The sequence below is a fragment of the Arvicanthis niloticus genome, chromosome X, assembly GCF_011762505.2.
Source record: "Arvicanthis niloticus isolate mArvNil1 chromosome X, mArvNil1.pat.X, whole genome shotgun sequence".
NCBI classification, from domain to species: Eukaryota; Metazoa; Chordata; class Mammalia; order Rodentia; family Muridae; genus Arvicanthis; species Arvicanthis niloticus.
Window position 1 is genome coordinate 113,019,244 of NC_047679.1, and position 18,251 is coordinate 113,037,494.

An 18,251-nucleotide genomic window follows, 5' to 3' on the forward strand; every position below is an offset into this window, starting at 1 on the left:
GGCCTCAGAGTAAAATGGAGGTGGAGTACCATCCTAATGGCAGAGGACTGAACAGGCCTGGGCCTTCGAGGATTGGGAATGCTTGGAGGACACACTCTTGGGGCCTCGGGACAGGATCAGAGAGCTGACTGCAGGACTGGGGGTTGTGGGCGAGGAGCCGTTGGGTCCCTGGTGCTTGTCCTGTATGGTGTCCAGAGTCCATTAGAAACAAACTGAGGATTCCTCCCTCTTCATTGTCGTCTCTGTGGTGTGGACGTTCGGTATGGACGTTGGAGACAGGGCGGGGGATGGCAGGAATGAAGGAAGAGTGAATGAAAAACAAAAAGAGACGTGGCAAGACATTGAGAAGGCATCTGGGATGGATTCTAACCACTGATCCTCCAGTCTCAATCGCCCACCTATGAGATTATAGATGTGCACCACCAAGTTCAGCATTTTCTGTCAGTTTTACTTTTGTAGGATGGGATCTGCCTTTGTAGCTCAGGCTGACCTGGCTTGGGCTGGCCTTGAACTTACAATCTTCAGATGTTTGAAATTGTCAGCTTCACCCAATCCCCAGTTTCTCCAATATAAATAAGGCCTTTCTGTGTGGGTGGTGGTGGTGGGTGGTGGTTGTATCTGGAACATTGGGTGTTTTTGTCATGAATGGACAACTGTCATGTTCATTATTTTTCTGGATAGCACTGTGATTTTACATTAACACTGAGATACACACATGCAGAATTGCTCATGTTTTGTTGTAAAAGAATCTGTGGGAGATAGGAACAAACTTCAGATGTCCTGGGAGTTAAGTTCAAACACGTTTTGATCATTTTTTAAAGGGGGGAGGACTCACATAGTATAGGTTGGCCTGGTTTTGCCTTTTTTAAGTTGAGAAATGACAGATTGTTAACTTTTGTTCAAAGAAGTTTTTTTTTAAAGAAGTAAGTTAAAAAGGTTTTTAAAACACAGTTGGGAGGGAGAGGGACATGTTAAGTGGGATACATGGAGGAGATGGTAAGGGAAAATGAGGTGTATATGCCACCATATTGACTATGCATACAAAATTCTGTGATAAAGAGAAAGTGTTTAAAATGAATGTTTAAAAAGGGAATAATCGATCTTTTATTGTGCTAAGATAACTACTTGAGTTTTTGACATTTTTTACTATTTAAGTGAAACCTTTGGATTCAGATAACTGGAGTTTTCTTCTTCTTCTTTTTCATCTGTAACTAAGAAGACATCTGAGTGTTTACCAATAGAAGAAGGGACCTTAAGAAAGTCATGGCAGTACCAAAGCAGGAGTGCTTAATACTTTTTGACTTTGATGATGAAGAAGATGATGATATAAACTTTACTGAGAACGATCTTTCTGAAGGTAAAGCATATTATTCAGTGTTGGCCATTGAGTGTGTCCTGTAGTTCATTGGACTTTTACCTAGCTACCTGAAATGGAATAAAACTTTGCTAAAGGTTTTCATATACTTCATTTCTAATTTTATCTATAAGTATTTCTTCTTATAGCAGAGTCTTAGCAATGCAGGTAGTTTCTCTTGGCACTGTAGTCCCAGTATGTTGAGAAAAAATAACTTGCTAGGATTTTACCCCAGGAAAAGGCTTGAACAGTGTTCCTATAGAATGTTGGCAAATTGTGTATTTATTTCATAAAACCTGCAAAGAAATTATTTCATTTCTAAAGCTGCTTCATAAACTCATATGATCAATTCTTCCAGGGGAATGCAAATCGATAGTACTTTATTAACTATTACTACTATAGCATAATTTCAAATGTTTCCATTTCTTATTGTCAATACAGAAAAGAGCCCAGCACCTGACAAGGATGAGGATAAATCATCTTCTGTAGAAACAGATGAAGATATGGGGTAATATTTTCAAATATTTTTTTGTCAGCTCAATAGAGTACTTCAAAAGTAGTGTCTGTGATCCCTACACTAGCTCTATATCCAGTTGAAGCCCAGCCTGGATTCCTTGAGGCCTTGGAATCACAAACACATAGCAACTAGGACAATAGGACCACCTGCATGAGCTCTTCACATGTACACACACAAAGCAAAAGGGAAAATCATAAAAATAAGAGGGGTACCAGCTAGAAAGAAGAAGAAGGGTCTCAGCAAGAGTAGGAGAGTTATGAAGAATGTAGTGTGGGTCATACATGTATTAATTGTTAAATATAATTAACACAAATTCACCCTGGTTGTCCAACATGTATTTTATATGCATATGACATTTGTTCCAAACCAAAACAATACGTATTTATTATGAATAATTTAAAGGACTTTCTGTGTAAACCTTTGTGTGTGCTAGACAAACGCCCCACCCGTCAACTATATTTCCAGCTTTAATTTTTTATTGTCCTTTCTTCACAGAGATGAAATACACAGTATTTTGGATTAATTTGGAGGCATGTCATGTTGGAGATTTAAATGTTTTCAGAAAATTGTTTAAAATTATATATCAGTGTCTATAAAATGAAATGTTAATCAGTGTTCTGCATTAAGTGTCATTTAATGCCTTCTCCTCACAGGATTTTACACAAGTTTTGTGATTATAAAACAATTTTTTGCACTTGAACTTTTCCATCATTTTTTAAAAAGTGAAAATGATACTTTTTAGATGTGTGTGACTCAACTAGATCTTTAGAAGCAAGAACAAATGGGACAGAGTTGCAATTCTTTTTATTCCCAGACTAAGTGGTAGTACCCAGGCGTGTTTCTGTGCATCAGCTCTCATTCACGAAATTTATTTTGTGAGTCTCTTGCTGAATTCCTTTTTCTATTCGGTTCTCGTCATCTACCTGGTAGCTTACAACAGTCCATAATTCTAGATCATCTATAACCATGTATCACTCCAGATCGGAGCCTCTCTTCTGATCTTTGTGAGCACACATGCATTAAACACACATGCATACATGGAAAACATTCATACATATAAATAAAAAAATCAGAATTAAAATAAATTTTTGTGGAACAGAAAGTCCTGAAGTTTCTCAATTGAATGACCTCATTTTAATAGTTTCTTTTGTTGAGTCTTTTGTTAATTTTGTAGATTGCTTGCTCGGTTTTGAGACAGGGTCTTACTGTTTATTGTGAATTCCAACTGCCCTGGAAGTTGTTATGAAGGCAAGTCTAGGCTTAATCTATAGATGTCCTCTGTCAGCTTCCCGGGTGCTAGAATTACAGGCCTGGGACCCCACACACAGTTCGGGAAACAGTATTCTTTTAAAAAGAGGTAATAACAATTTGTTCTTTTATAAGAATTATTGATATCATGGAGTTTTCCCAGAGATATAATTTTCTATTTGGTGGTGAGAAAGAATTTGTTTTCTAATCTGTTTTAATAAATTTATGTATATAGATACTTAAAAGAATAAACTTGTATCTAATAGTACAGATTGATTCTAGTTACAGAAGAGTTCCTATTTATGGTAGAAAAACATGTGTTGCAAACATTATTTGAACTATTGAATTTTTATGCACTGCCCTACTTCCTACTAAGAATGCCCTATGAAAAGCTCCATGAAATGATTTTAAACTATTTCTAAATTATCTCCATGGTTACATGAGTTACTTTTTCATTCTTGTGTTTGTGTGTGTTTTATGCAGGTGTTCACCTGTATGCACAATTATGTGGGAGCATGTGGCAGCCAGAGTTTGAAATTGGAATGTCTTTGTCACGATTATGCTTACATGAGTTATTTTTTCATTCTTGTGTTTGTGAGTGTGTGTTTTATGCAGGTGTGCACTTGTGTGGCAATTATGTGGGAGCATGTGGCAGCCAGAGTTTGAAATTGGAATGTCTTTGTCAATCTTGTGTGTGTGTGTGTGTGTGTGTGTGTTTGTGTGTGTTTGTGTGTGTGTATGTTGCCTGCATGTATGTATGCTCCATGTGCTTGCCTGGTGCCCTCAAAAGCCTAAAGAGGGCATTAGATCCTTTGGATATGGTTACGAGGCATCATATGGTTGGTAGTAATTGAACCGTGGTTCTCTAGAAGAGCTGTCAATGTTCTTAACTACTGAGCAATCTTACTTAGATCCCCCAAATTATTTTTTGTGAGACAGGATTTCTCTATATTTGGAGCTATCATTTCAGTGAGAGTGAATGGCCAGAGTCCCAGGGCTTTGCCTCTCTCTACCCCTAAGTGCTATGGTTAAGGACACACACCATCACACCTGGCTTTTATGTGGGTTGTGGAAATTCTAACTCAGGCTTTCCTGCTTGCCACAACAAGCAGTTTAACCACTAAGACATCTCTCCAGACCAAAGCTCTTTTTTTGTCTTTGGTCTTTTGCCTCTTTTTGTTATCTATCTATCTATCTATCTATCTATCTATCTATCTATCTGATTATTGAGCCTATTTCATACAAATATCTTGCTATTTGATTTAAAGATGACTTAGATTCTAATTCTTAAGAGTATTTTTATGTATTTTAAAGCTTGAGTTCTAAGATTGTATGTTCAGGATCATCTAGTTAAAGCTTGACTGTTAACCACAGTACAGAAACACACTATATATTTCAGTTGGACAGCACTTTTTTAAATTTAGAAATATTTCCCTTTTAGCTAAGTGTTTGTGAAGCACTTAAAATGTAACCTTGGCCCTTTTGTTTTTTCCTGGGTTGTTTATTATCATGTCTCAATTTTAGAAGTATTTTCAACCAGGAAAATCAGAACTGAGATGAAGTCGAATATTTCATATGCAAAATATATAGGTCCAAAAATATTTCAGATTCCAGAGTTTTGTGTACTTCATTTTATTTGCATTGACTTCACTTGTTGTACATCCCTAGTCTGAAAATGCAAACTTCTAAGTACACTAAAATATGAAACTTTGTGGGTTTTGGGGGTTTTCAAGACAGGATTTCTCTGTTTAGCCCTGGCTACACTGGAACTCACTCTGTAGAGTCAAACTCTCAGAGATCCAGTTGTTTCTGCTTCCCAAGTGCTGCGTTTAAAGGTGTGCACCACCATCACCTAGCAAACATATGATACTTTTTTATGTACCATGTTGGTGTTATATTTCAATTTAATTTAAAAATATCATCCATATTGTTTAATAATCTTTAACCATATCAGTACATACTTGAATGTTTAGGAACAATAGAAATTGTTAAATATTACCCTTTATTTTCAATACAGATAATGTTAACAATTCTCTTCTCGAGAAGAGAAGAAGAATCCAAATGTACTCTCAAAAGGTTTACAAAGAGAGTAGCTACAAAATGAGACAATTTTGGAAAACCAGACAAAAGCAATTTTAAGTTTGCTGGTAATTTTAGAGCCATATTTCTATCATTTCTCAGTATATATTGGTGGTGCAAATGACTTAGGAAATATTATCACCTGTCTATTGGAATCTCCAGCGAAAATGTTTCCTGTAAGCAAGTAGTGTTATAACCCCAGGCCGTCATAGAACTGACATATATTTATTTGGAAGTCAGTGAAGATTACATTTTTTCCTCCCAAATACCAGTTGAGAGGGTTATTATTTTTTAAAGTAATTCATGATATTAATTGAGGAAGTGGTAGCTGCCATATAAACTATTAAATGTCTTTTAGTTGATTGTATGGTCAATGTATAGAAGAGTTAATTTTATGTCTTAAATTAAATTTGTATATTTGAACTGACTTAACTACTCTTTGTACTAAAAGTTGGCTGTGCAAAAGGGCTTAGTGAAATATTCTGACTTAGAAATAATTTACTTTTTTATTAGAACCAGGAGAAAAATTGTTTGTAGGTGAAACTGATTTTCCTAAGATACACACACACACACACACACACACACAGGATAAAAACTCTTTGGTTTTCAAGAGGCAAACCATATGGGAAGGCATTTCTCTTAGTTAGGATAAGAAGCACTTCCAGAATCTACATACGTCTAAATTTGGGAGTTGGGGATTTAGCTCAGTAGTAGAGTGCTTGCCTAGCAAATATAAGGCCAAAGACTGGGTCCTCAGCTGTGGAAAAAACGAATAAAAAGACATTTAAAAGGCCTAATTTTATTTCTTGGGTTCCCATCAGAGTATTTAAACAGTTATAATTTTCTTCTTTTTCAGAATGTCAATATGTTGATTCAGTTTTTTTTTTTTTGATATTTCATATTGATATAAAATGTAAGCATTTATTCTTATTTTTTACAGGCTAAAGGTTTACAATAAGTATTACCAGCAGTTTATGGATCTGTTTAAGCAGTGGGACTTGGATAAGCAGAGATGTGAAAAACAGCGAGACAACCTAATTGTTGGTATCACAATTAGGTTTATAAATAATCTCTTATAACAAAATCTCAAGTAGGAATCAGGATGTTCATCTCATCCTCTCATCTGCAGGACTAAACCATGGTGTACTACCCATCGTTGGCTTTGTTCTTGTCCTGCAGAACCATATGTAAACGACACAAGTATAGGCACATATCATACTCACAAAATCTATTGGACGCTTCATATTAGTTGGGTTTCTTTTAATTTCAAACAAAAAAACCTTTTTAAAGAATAAAGGTGTTTTACTTCTTGCTAAATCAGGGGTAAATTAGCTTTAGATGCAGTAGAATAGGAAACAGGAAGTATTACTTAGGTAGTATCCTCTAGACTTTGTTGCGATTACAAAATTAATTCTTTCAATCCTGTGGTTACTATAACTTTAGAAAATGCAGTGGTCTGAGACAAGGTTTCTCAATGCTACTGTTGAAAAATTCCTATAGAAAAACATCAATAAGTTACTTGTGGTCATTTGCTCATGTCTGAACAAAACACTGTAGTAGGAACATGGTTAAGTTTAGCTTTGCTTTCCTTCATTTCCTCCCTCTCTCCTTTCCTCCCTCCCTCCTTCCCTCCCTCCCTCCCTATCTCCCTCCCTCCCTCTCTCCGTCCCTCCCTCCCTATCTCCCTTCTTTCCTCCCTCCTTCCCTCCCTCCCTTCCTTTATCCCTCTCTCGCTCCCCCATCTCTCTCCCTCTTTCCCTTTTTTCCTTTCTTTGCTTCATTTTCTTTTATCAACTTTATCCCTTTCTCCCCCGAGTCTCCATGCCCACCAACATTTTTATGTCATGAAACTGAAGCCAGGCCCTCTCCAACATTTTTTTATGTCTTGAAACTGAAGCCAGGGCCTATTGCAAGGCAGTAAAAGCACACTATTGGTAAACCACAACATCAGCCCAGAAAATGGTTTACTTTTAATGTCTAGACCTGCAGTACAAGTCAGCCCCCCTACTCATATAATGTACAAGTGTATTAGTTACTCTTTATATTTTCTTCTTTCATTGCCTATAATCATCAATTTTTTAAAATCTAAGATCTGGGAGGAATGACCTTATCAAGTAACTTTGGAATGATAGGTCAGCACAGTCTTGGAAATTCTCAATTTGAGGTGCACAGGAAAGGTTGGTAGGAAGATATTGAAATGGCCACTGGTATATGAGTCAGGGATCCAGAACAAGTCTGGACTAAAGATACAAAGTTGAAAATTCTCAGCTTCGATCCAATTTTAAACCATAAAAACTAGATGGAATCACTGAAGGACTAATTAAAGGTGTAAATGGGAAGTCGGAGGACAGGCTACTTGTGTACTTCATTGTTTAGAGTTCTGAGACTGAGAAGAAACTGGTAAAGAAGACAGACAAGCAGCCTAGTTGGTAGAAAGTAAACTATCCAATTAAAGGAACTATTTGTAAAGAAGAGACCATTACGTGTGCCATAAACTGCTTATAGGCAAAATAAGCTAGATTTAACAATGGGAAGTCATTGGTGCATTGCATAGAATGATTTGGTTGGAAAAGTGAGTACAAAACTAATTGGAGCCAGGTGTGGTGTTGTACAACATAAGTTCCAACACTTACAAGGCTGAGGCAAGTATATCTCGAATCTAGCCTGTGTCCAGAGCAGATAGCAAGACTGTCTCAAAAATAAAACAAAAACAGTTTAAAATGGACACATTACAGAACACTAAGGGAAGACTGAGTAGTATTAGAACAAATGAATTAGAGGTTTTCAGAGGTTTTGTGTGTTTATTTGGTTTTTATTTGGTTTGGATTCTTAGCTAAGTGAAATAGCATGCTTATGTGGTATTGGAATAAGTTTTTATTGGCTATTTTGGTTATTTACATTTCAAATGTTATACCCTTTCCCAATCCCCCCGAAATCCCCTATCTCATCTCCCCTCCCGCTGCTTCTATGAGGGTGCTCCCTCACCCACTCACCCACTCCGAATTCCCTGCCCTGGCATTCCCCCACACTGGGGCATCCAGCCTTCCCAGGACCGAGGTCCTCTCCTCCCATTGATGCCCAACAAGGCCATCCTCTGCTATGTATGCAGCTGGAGTCATGAGTCCCTCCATGTGTTCTTTCTCTTTGGTTGGTGGTTTAGTCTCTAATGAGCTCTGTGGGGTCCGGTTGGTTCATATTTTTATTCTTCCTATGTGGTTGCAAACCCCTTCAGCTCCTTCAGTCCTTCCTCTAACTCCTCTATTGGGGACCCTGTGCTCAGTCCAGTGGTTGGCTGCAAGCACACGCCTCTGTATTTGTCAGGTTCTGGCAGAGCCTCTCAGGAGACAGCTATACCAGGCTCCTGTCAGCAAGCACTTCTTGGCATCAGCGATAGTGTCTGGGTTTGGTTACTGTATATGGGATGGATCCCCAGGTGGAGCAGTCTCTGGATGGCCCCTCCTTCAGTCTCTGCTCCACACTTTGTCTCCATATTTCCTCCCGTGATTATGTTGTTCCCCCTTTAAAGAAGGATGGAAGCACCCACACTTTGGTCTTCCTTATTCTTGAGCTTCATGTGGTCTGTGAATTTGTATTGCAATAATTTTTAGACAAATGAATTATTTACCTTTTTTGGTCTGGGGGCCCTGAAGTGAGAACCAAGGGTTTCATACAAGTTAGTAAATAACTCTTAACACTAAGTTATATTCTCAGATAGTTCTTACTTTTCCTTTTAAGACAAGGTTTCATTAAGTTTCCTAGGCATTGCCTTGTGTTCCTCATGCCTTATCCTGCAAAGGATGTTATGACAGTCTGGTGTCAACTGGCTTGGCTAGAGAGTCAAATAAAAAATGAGGAGGATGTAAAAGCTGGATTGTTGGGACTGAATGGGCATGTGACAAGAATTTGTTAAAGTGCGGGTATGCTGGACCCTGAGAAATGAGAGCATAGACAGATATAGGTTGGTGAAGTGAGATTTGCCGTTTTGTTTGTTTCTGCATACTTAGTGAAATAAGATCATCAGGTTGTGAAAATGTTACCACTAGGTAGTCTAGCTGGAGTTTTCCAGACATAGTATTTAACCATGTAAAAGTGAGTGTTGTAACTAATTATATTGTAAGCACTGAGATATCAAAGAATAAGCTATTACTTGACTCTAAAAATTTCTACTTGTTTTAACCTGCATGCTGTTAATGTCCAATATTTGGGAAGCTGAGAAAGAAGAGGCACAAGCCAGCATGTGGAACATACTGTGATGCTGTCTTGAATGTTAAATAATTCCTATTTAGTGACTAGTGGGATCATTATACTGCATATTAATGAGTTTTAAAATTACTTAGACATGTACTTGTCAAAATAAAATGTTGAATGTATTCATTTTGAAGTTATTGCTTTTGAGTTCAGTATGGAATTATTATTTTGCTTTAGGGATGGGAGTGTAGGTTATAGAAATAGTGTTTACCTATAATATATGATGCCTAGAAGAACAACTAAAGTATTCTACAAAAACTCTTACTACATAAGCTTTCTTTTATATTTGTAGGATATTTTACAGCAACAACAAATGCTACTAATACAGCATAAAATTAAACAGAACCGGAGAATGAAACTAATTAGGCAGGTGGATATGCATTACATACAGGTACATATCCAGAAGCATAATACCTCAGAAAATATGTGTATACTGTTTTTTGAAAGTTGATGAGACATTTTTAGTATAAAATTTTAACTGCTTTTCAGGTTGAATTGTTTCAGACAAAAATATTAAATATAGCTATAGTGTTCTACTTGTTTTATGATGATTATTCAATGTAGGAAATGGCAAATTAAGAATTTTACCTTGACATGTATTTCTCATGCATCATATTGATAGCTGGTTAACACTTAAGTCATCGTTTTCTGTTTATCTGAGATCAAGTCTATGCATTATTTCTACATTATCTTCTGTATGTGCATCCCCAGTGTTTGTTGAATAGGAAATGCTGAGTTGACATTATAGACCTTCAGTTTTTATATTTAAATGTATTGTAGAAATATTTTCTGACATATCAGTTCTACAACTGTTACACTGTCCAAACTAACTCTAACTCTATAGGCTACTTTATAATCATTAAAGATGGCCAAGAAAGACTACACAGTTGAGGATATTTCCAGATGGAGAGTTAAGCATATTACTAAATGTTGGTCTAAATATTAAATAGTTTTTTAAATTTATTTTTTTTGGATATTTTATTTACATTTCAGATGCCATCCCCTTTCCCATTTCCCCTCCCTAGAAAAGTCCTATCACATGCTCCCTTTTCCTTTTTGCTTTTATACAACTTTTTAAAAATGTTAATGAAAGGCTTTATAAGTTTGGCAATGCTTAATCAGAAGTGTAACCCAATACCCAACCTAGATATATCAACTATCTTTCACTGGTGGAGACATGTGAACATCTGCCTCCATGCCCCCCCTTCTCTCTTTCATCACCTAGCTTCTGCTCTCCTCCTTCTCCTCCTCTCCTTACTCCTTCTCTAACTCTCAGTACTCCTCCCACCTTAGCTCTTCCTACATATCACCCTTCCTGTTAAAATAAAACTTTTCTCTCAAAATACAATTAGACCATAATTATGCCTATTTGTACCAGTGAGGTACAAGATACTCCTAATACCCAGTCCATCATTTTGTTGACTAACCAGAACCTCTGTCATCTCTCCTAACTAAAGCACTTAGTTCTGAACCTGGCTTTTTTCTTGGCTTTAGAATGAATGTCTGCTGGAAACCATCGACTCAAATCTTTTCTCTCAAGGTAAATAGCCAAGATTGGCTATGAGACTCTAAGTTTTCAATGCCGTGAGAAATTCAGAATGACTGAAATTATGGGAAGCACTAAGCATAGCTTCTAAACCTTAGCCAATTTATAGAGACCGCTGAACACCTGGACAGTCCCTATACTACAAAATGTTGGAGCATCTGATCTTCAGCCTTCTGGCCCAGGATCATCTGACAGACCTTAGTGGTGCAGAATTATTAAGGGCTGATTAATCTGTCTAGGCAGATACAATCAGTCGACTATTCTGCAAGTGTGTCCTTTTCTGGACAGTAATTTGTCTGTAGATGACAAGAGGCAATTCTTGCCTAGTGGCTGTCTCACCATGACTGGAGTAAATCAAAAGATGCTGAATTTCTTCCTAGAATCCAATACAGGAAGCTGTCAGGACCAGACAGGTCTCTAATCAAAATGAACATTAATACAGAAATGTTTTTAACTTCAATTCTGTGAACTTCTCATGTTTTGAAAACCAATTATTCATGTAAGGTAATCTGGAGTGTTGACTTTTAACTCCTCTCAGGTATTTCTAAATGGGAGTTGCTATGAGGATGGGTTCCCACCATCCTCCGATTCCTGCCTCCCTGCTCTTGAAATTCCCCAACACTAGGGAATCCAAACTTTCACGCACTAAGGCTGCCCACTTCCACTGATGCCCGGCAAGGCCACACTCAACTACCTTATTCAGGTGGAGCCATGAGTCCCTCCCTTTGTGTTCTTGGGCTGGAGATTTTAGAATGGCTACTCCTGCTTGTTTCTTAGGACCATTTGCTTGAAAATTTGTTTCCCAGCCTTTTACTCTAAGGTAGAGTCTGTCTCTGTCACCGAGATGGGTTTTCTGTATGCAGCAAATGCTGGGTCCTGTTTATATATCCAGTCAATTAGCCTATGTCTTTTAATTGGAGAACTGAGGCCATCGATGTTAAAAGATATTAAGGAACAGTGATTGTTGCTTCCTGTTATTTTTGTTATGATAGGTGGAATTATCTTTGTGTGGCTATGTTCTTTTGGATTTGTTGAAAAAGGATTACTTTCTTGCTCTTCTGGGGTATAATTTCCCTTTTTGCCTTTATACATTTTTTAAATGTTAATCAAAGGCTTTATGAGTTTGGTAATGCTCAATCAAAAGTGTAACCCAATACCCAACCTAGATATATAAACTATCTTTGACTGGTGGAGACAAGTGAACATCTGCCTCCATGTCCCCCTTCTCTCTCTTTCTCTCATCACGTAGCTTCACCCTTCCTTAACAGTGTAATTTTACCTTACATAAATCAAAAGATCACACAGTACAGATCATTTTTTCCTTTGGTGAATTCATGTCACATTACCATTCATCCAAATAAAATATACCATGATGTTTTGAAGCTTACTAGAAATTTTCAAAATTATCTTACTGATTTTAATATCTCTCTCTCTCTCTCTCTCTCTCTCTCTCTCTCTCTCTCTCTCTCTCCTGTCTCTCTCTCTCTCTTTTGCTTTCTTGAGACAGGGTTTCTCTGGGTAGCCCTGGGTGTCCTGGAACTCACTCTGTAGACCTGGCTGTCCTCAAACTCAGAAATCTGCCTGTCTCTGCCTACCAGGTGCTGGGATTAAAGGTATGCGCCACCACTGCCTGGCTTGGGATATTTTAGTCTTTATTCAGTTATTTTTTTTTCTTTTCTCTTTTGAGTCAGAGTCTCACTGTGTTCCTCATGTTTATCTCTAGATTTCTATCCTTCTAGAGCTTTCAGAGAATCTAGGAATCATTTGCAACTTTGCATAACATTTCTGCACCATTTTGACATTAAGAGTTCATTGAACTATTGTTTTGTAGAAATATTTTTGTCTCTTTAACAACATTGTACTCAAGTCTGCTGTATTTCACTTCATTACATTTTATTCTTGTATTATTTACATTTTTTGGACATTGGAATAGATAATGAGCATTATTTGAATACTGATAAATTCTCACTTGTGAAAATGAATTTTGCAATTTAGAAACGAAGATGAAACATGGATAATAACTGAACTAGCCTTTTGTGTTTTAGATTTTGAATAACATGGCCAATGAAAATGATAATGTATGTAGTGCTTCATTCATTGAACTTAAAAAAGAACTTGCTGAGTATCAAAAGAAACAAATGATGGAAACTGTAAGTTATATTTTAACCTTGAAATGACATAATTTAACAGAAATATTAAAGTGTTTTATTTATTGAAATATGCATAACACTAAAATTCATCATACTTTCTCTTTTTATGATACAGCAGCGGCAAGAGATTGTAAATATTCGAAAGTCTCTTCAATCCATATTATTCTGATGAGTCTTTGAAGAAAACTTGAACTTGTTTGGTACCATATAATTCTAATGGTAGCTGAAAAGCATTTCTTTTTATATTTTTTCATTTTTTATTTGTTATTTTATTTACTACCTCACAACCCCCTAACCCATCCCCCACACCCTGCTTCTATGAGGGTGCTTCCCCATCCACCCACCCACTCCTGTCTCAACTCCCTAGCGTTCCCCTACACTGGGGCATCAAGCCTTCATAGGGCCAAGGGCCTCCCTTCCCATTGAGGCCCTACAAGGCTACCCTGTGCTACTTATGTAGCTGGAGCCATGGTAGAAATTTAAGTTTAAATAAAATCTTACCTGGCTCATGACTAGTAGCTATTTTGCTGTGTCAAGGTTTTAACTCTGTTTTTAGTGAGATTTTTTTTCTCTCCAACAATGGGAATTCAATTTTATGACTAAACATTGTTTGTTTTGGCATCAGAAATTTCCTTATCAGTCACCAAAGATGCAAAGTGCAATTGTAGACGGTTAAATCGACATTTGCTTTGATTAGCTTTGTTTGATTTTTAAAACATGAGCTCACCATGCAACCCAGACTGGTCTCTCATTTCTGGGCTTAACCTCAGCCTGCAAAGTACCCACGATTTTTAAGTTTTAATTTGATGAAATCGATGTTGTGCTTATCTCAAAATTGAGCATATTTACTACCTCTTTTTTTTAATGAAAAAGCAACAGCAAAAGGCTGCAAATTCTCAGAAGTCTTTAAAAATCTGTATTAATGAACTGTTCAACTGAAATGTAAAAAGTCATGTGACTTGCAGCTGTTCTTCTGTAGCAAAGTTTCAACTTTTATTGTAATGATGAATTGTTTCTCTAATGCTGTCAAATAATTTTATCATCAATAAAGATTATTTAAATTTATGTGTTGGCTTCAGAATATTTTTATCATTCACAAAAGGTACAGAATACTATTATGGGTGTTAAATTGGGCATTGTATTATCTTATGCTGCAGATTTCTACCTTTTCTTGTTTTTGAGACAGAGTCAAATGATATTTCCCATATCAATATTGAACTCCAGGGCTCAACTGATCTTCACTTCTCAGCCTTCCAGATAACTAGTACTATAGGTGTGTGCCACAACACAACCCTTTTTTCTTGAAGGAAAATATTCAAGAATCCTATTTTACATGCATATGCTCTTTTGTGTGCTTAGTAAAATACAAATCCAATTCTATGGAAACAAAATAGTCTATGATCCATAAAATTTACCAAATTGTGTCTAAGAATCACTTAAATTGCCACAAGTGCCTGCATGCTGCCATGTTCACTACCATAATGATAATGGACTGAGCTTCTGCAAACCCAACTGAATGCTTTTCTTTAAAAAACAAAGTTGTCTGGGTCATAGTTTTTCTTCTAGGGACAAATGTCCTTGCAATTGTAGAAGAAAACCCAAGAAATCATATCTTCAAAGCAATCAAGGTATGGCTGAGTTTATCCAGAGTCTCTTACTGTACTGCTTACTGTTTTCTTGCTGTGATAAAATACCATGATCAGAGCAACTTCAGGAAGAGCATTTATTTGGGCTTATGGTTCTAGAAAAGCAAGAGGCCATCATGGCCGTGAGGCATAGGAGAAAGCAGCAGGTATGGTGACTGAGACAGGTAGCTGAGTGCTCACCTCTTCAAATACAATCACAAAGCAAAGAGGCAGGGTTAGAAATGCTGGTAATCTCTAAAATTTCCATTTCTTTCCAGCAACTCCCACCTTCTAAACCTCTCCTAACAGTGCCCCCAACTGGGGACCAAGTGTTCAAATATCTGAGCTCATTACAGAAGTCACCATTCAAACCACTACATTGGGTGAGCATGGTGGTATATTGCATTAGTTCCAGCACTCTGGAGTCAGAAGCAGAGAAATTTCTATGAGTTCAAGGCCAGCCTGATCTGCAGAGTTCCAAGCCAGCCCCAGTTACATGGTGAAATCCCATTTTTAAAAAAAGATTCAGTCAATGTTGTCATACAGTGATTCTCTATAGATTTTTCCATAATCACAAAAATATATTTACTAGTAAAATATGTATTTATTCTCTTACATTTTCTTTAAAATTCTGGGTTTTTGTTTTCCACATATTTTAAAAATATCAGTTCTCTCATAAGTGCACTTTGTCAGGAACCTAGGCAAACTTTGATGCTTTCCCACAATGTCAGAAATTGTCAAATAACAATAAAGTGATAAAATGTAGTGATTACAATGGTGGTATTTTGCCAGAAAATCATCTTTCTTTGGCAATCTGGACAAGATTACAAAGGTTTTTTTCTTCAGTCTTAATCACTATTCCTATTTCTCATATAACACATCACAATCAATATGTAAATGAACAAAACTTACAGGTTACATATTGCATGAAAAAGGTTAAAGAGGTCGAAGGAGATTTTAGGGAGCTTTCAGAAATGAGATGTAAATAGAGTCTTTATTGATAAGATTAGAACCTGAAACAGACTGTAGTGAAGGAACTGCTTCTGTAAAGTCAGGTGTTGTGGATCAGTGAATTTTCATCAAAGAAACAGTTCTATGTAGATATGCAGAGCAATAGAGTGGGACTTTCTCCCGGGTCAAGAATGGGTGGACTGTTTGAATGAGGGCCACAGGGGTAATCTGCAGGACTGGAAAAAGCAGGTAAGTAGACTTATCAACAACAAGGAATGAGCTCAGCTGAAGAGCCAGGGTCATTCTTTGCTTGTCCCTGTCAATCCATGACTAATCCATCAAGTGTCAGAAAATAGGTCACTAAGGGCCATTGCTATCAAAGTGATAAGTGCACACCTCTTTATGAGGTTAAAATGAGGGAGTTGCACCTTTACTGGGTCTGGTGTGTCTGACAATTTCTTAGGCCTGGTTTTCCTGATTATTATTTAAAAACTTCTCCAAAACTCATAGTTTCCATTCACTTCAGTACAGGTATAACAGCACCCCTTCTATGCCCAGGAGTAAATGCTGTTGTTCTGATGGGGAGTCCTTGGTAAGGGGACAATCTCCTGCATGAAATTTTTATTCCACTTGCACTCACTGCCTCCTCTTATAGGTGAAAGCTATGAATAATCTTCCTGAGGGCAGTGAGCCATCAAAACTTGGCAGAAGGCTTTGTATCAAATGTGTCACCTCTGTAACTGAAGACAACATCTATATCAGCAAGGACACGTTTTTCCCATTATGCATGTTTTCTGGAGGTAGGAGTCATAGCTTTCAAAACATAGAACAAGAAATATAAGTATTGGGCTTGAGGGTCCTTGAAACTGAAAGTAGGGTACAATACAGGGGGAAAGGGTAGTATTTTAAATATTGCCTAGAGCTCCTGTCCCCTGTGATGACCATCACCATGTGGCCATGTGGTTGTTTTGATTCAGTTGATTTTGTTTGCCAAGTAGCTTTTTAACTTTGGTTTTCCACATAGGGTTCCTCAAAGTTACCAGAAACTCATACATATCTGAGAATTGTGCATGGGATTAGGAAACCCAGCCACTAAGCTTCTGGGTTCTGAGATTCTAGTCTTTGTGACACTGCCCCAGGATACATTCAAAATTGAATCATTGACAGCATTACATAACTATAAGCGATTTATCTTGAAAATATTTGCATCACATGTCTTTCTCGATGCCTGGGGAACACATCAGTGTAAAGAATCAGTGATTACATAGCTTTCTGCTTTCCTTGCTATAGGAAGATATTTAGGAGGTCTAAGTGTTTGAAAAATTAGTTTACGTGCAGGAAATGTTAGTCAGCATATGGCAGTGAGTAAGGCCCTAGAAATGTCCTGTGACCTGACTGTATTAATACATAATCTCACTTCAATGGTTGTTTTAGGATTCAGGCCATTTAATGGAGATTTGCTGCTGGTTGAGTATTCCATGAACCCGGGCACTTCAAACATGAATATCCACTCTGCGAGCCCCCTCAACTCTCAGAATATGGAAGAGGTAATTGACCTTGATGTTGTCTTGTCATGGGTAGGCAGCTGCCTCTCCTTCTTACTCACTGTTCCCTTTCCTCACCAAGGTGTTGTGTGGTATGTTTGGCAGTATAACTTCTGCCAGAGTGGACACATTTGTTTACTGATTGAAAAGGAAATAAGCAGAGAATAATATAGTGTTTGTCTGTGTGTGTGTATGTGTGTGTGTGTGTGCATTTGTGTGTGTGTGTGCATTTGTGTGTGTGTGTCTGTGTATGCTTAATTCCTAAGTTGTGTGTTTTTCTTGATGTTATGCTGTTCTGTGGACAACAGTAAGAAAATTGTCTTGGCTGTGAGAAAATTGTGGAGAAACTTTGAGAGCACTAGGTTTGAGGTGTGGCAACCTACTGATGAAGGTTGGTCAGACCTTGGTTAGGACAGTCTGAGAATGAGTTGTAGAGACAGGGAAGTAGAGTGTGAGGGTATGATGGGGTGAGGGACCTGCTGATTGGATCTGGGTTTCTGGGGATGTGGAGGGCCATCTGTGTTGGGTTACATCCTTCCCTAGACTCATTGTCATCGTTTCTCATCATAGGTCTGTGTTACTTGCAATGATGGAAGAAATGGCGTGGTAGAAGCCACCATGTTTTTCACCCTCGACTCTCTCCATACTCTCCCTGGATATACACCGGGTTTGTACGACATTGTGAACACTACTGTGGTAGACAGCATCCAATCCCACTACACTCGAAGAGTGGTGTCTATGACTCCAGTGGATTCTCTGTATTAACCGATCCTTCTGGATCACTGTCAGTGTTAATACTGGACTCTAATGCCTGGTTAAATAAAGTAGTATGGATGAACAAAGTAAATATGTTTGAAGTCAAGAATTTTTCTTTTGAGCACTCTTTTTGTTTTGCTGCTGTTGGTGGTGGTAATAATAAAATGGATTTATTTTTGGAAGATGACCTATGAATTCAAAAATGTGCCCAATTGGGTTTTGAATATAGAACA

At 37.5% G+C, this 18,251-nt stretch overlaps 1 protein-coding gene across 1 annotated transcript; it reads left to right on the forward strand.

Moving 5' to 3' along the window:
* The first annotated feature begins 1,263 nt into the window (after positions 1–1,263).
* On the forward strand, positions 1,264–18,027 carry LOC117695135 (cancer/testis antigen 55-like). Its single transcript, XM_034486003.1, has 7 exons — positions 1,264–1,357; positions 1,796–1,862; positions 6,139–6,242; positions 14,709–14,770; positions 16,374–16,518; positions 17,153–17,265; positions 17,833–18,027. Exons 1-7 carry the CDS (start codon positions 1,264–1,266, stop codon positions 18,025–18,027), a joined length of 780 nt encoding a protein of 259 aa, XP_034341894.1.
* Positions 18,028–18,251: the final 224 nt, after the last annotated feature.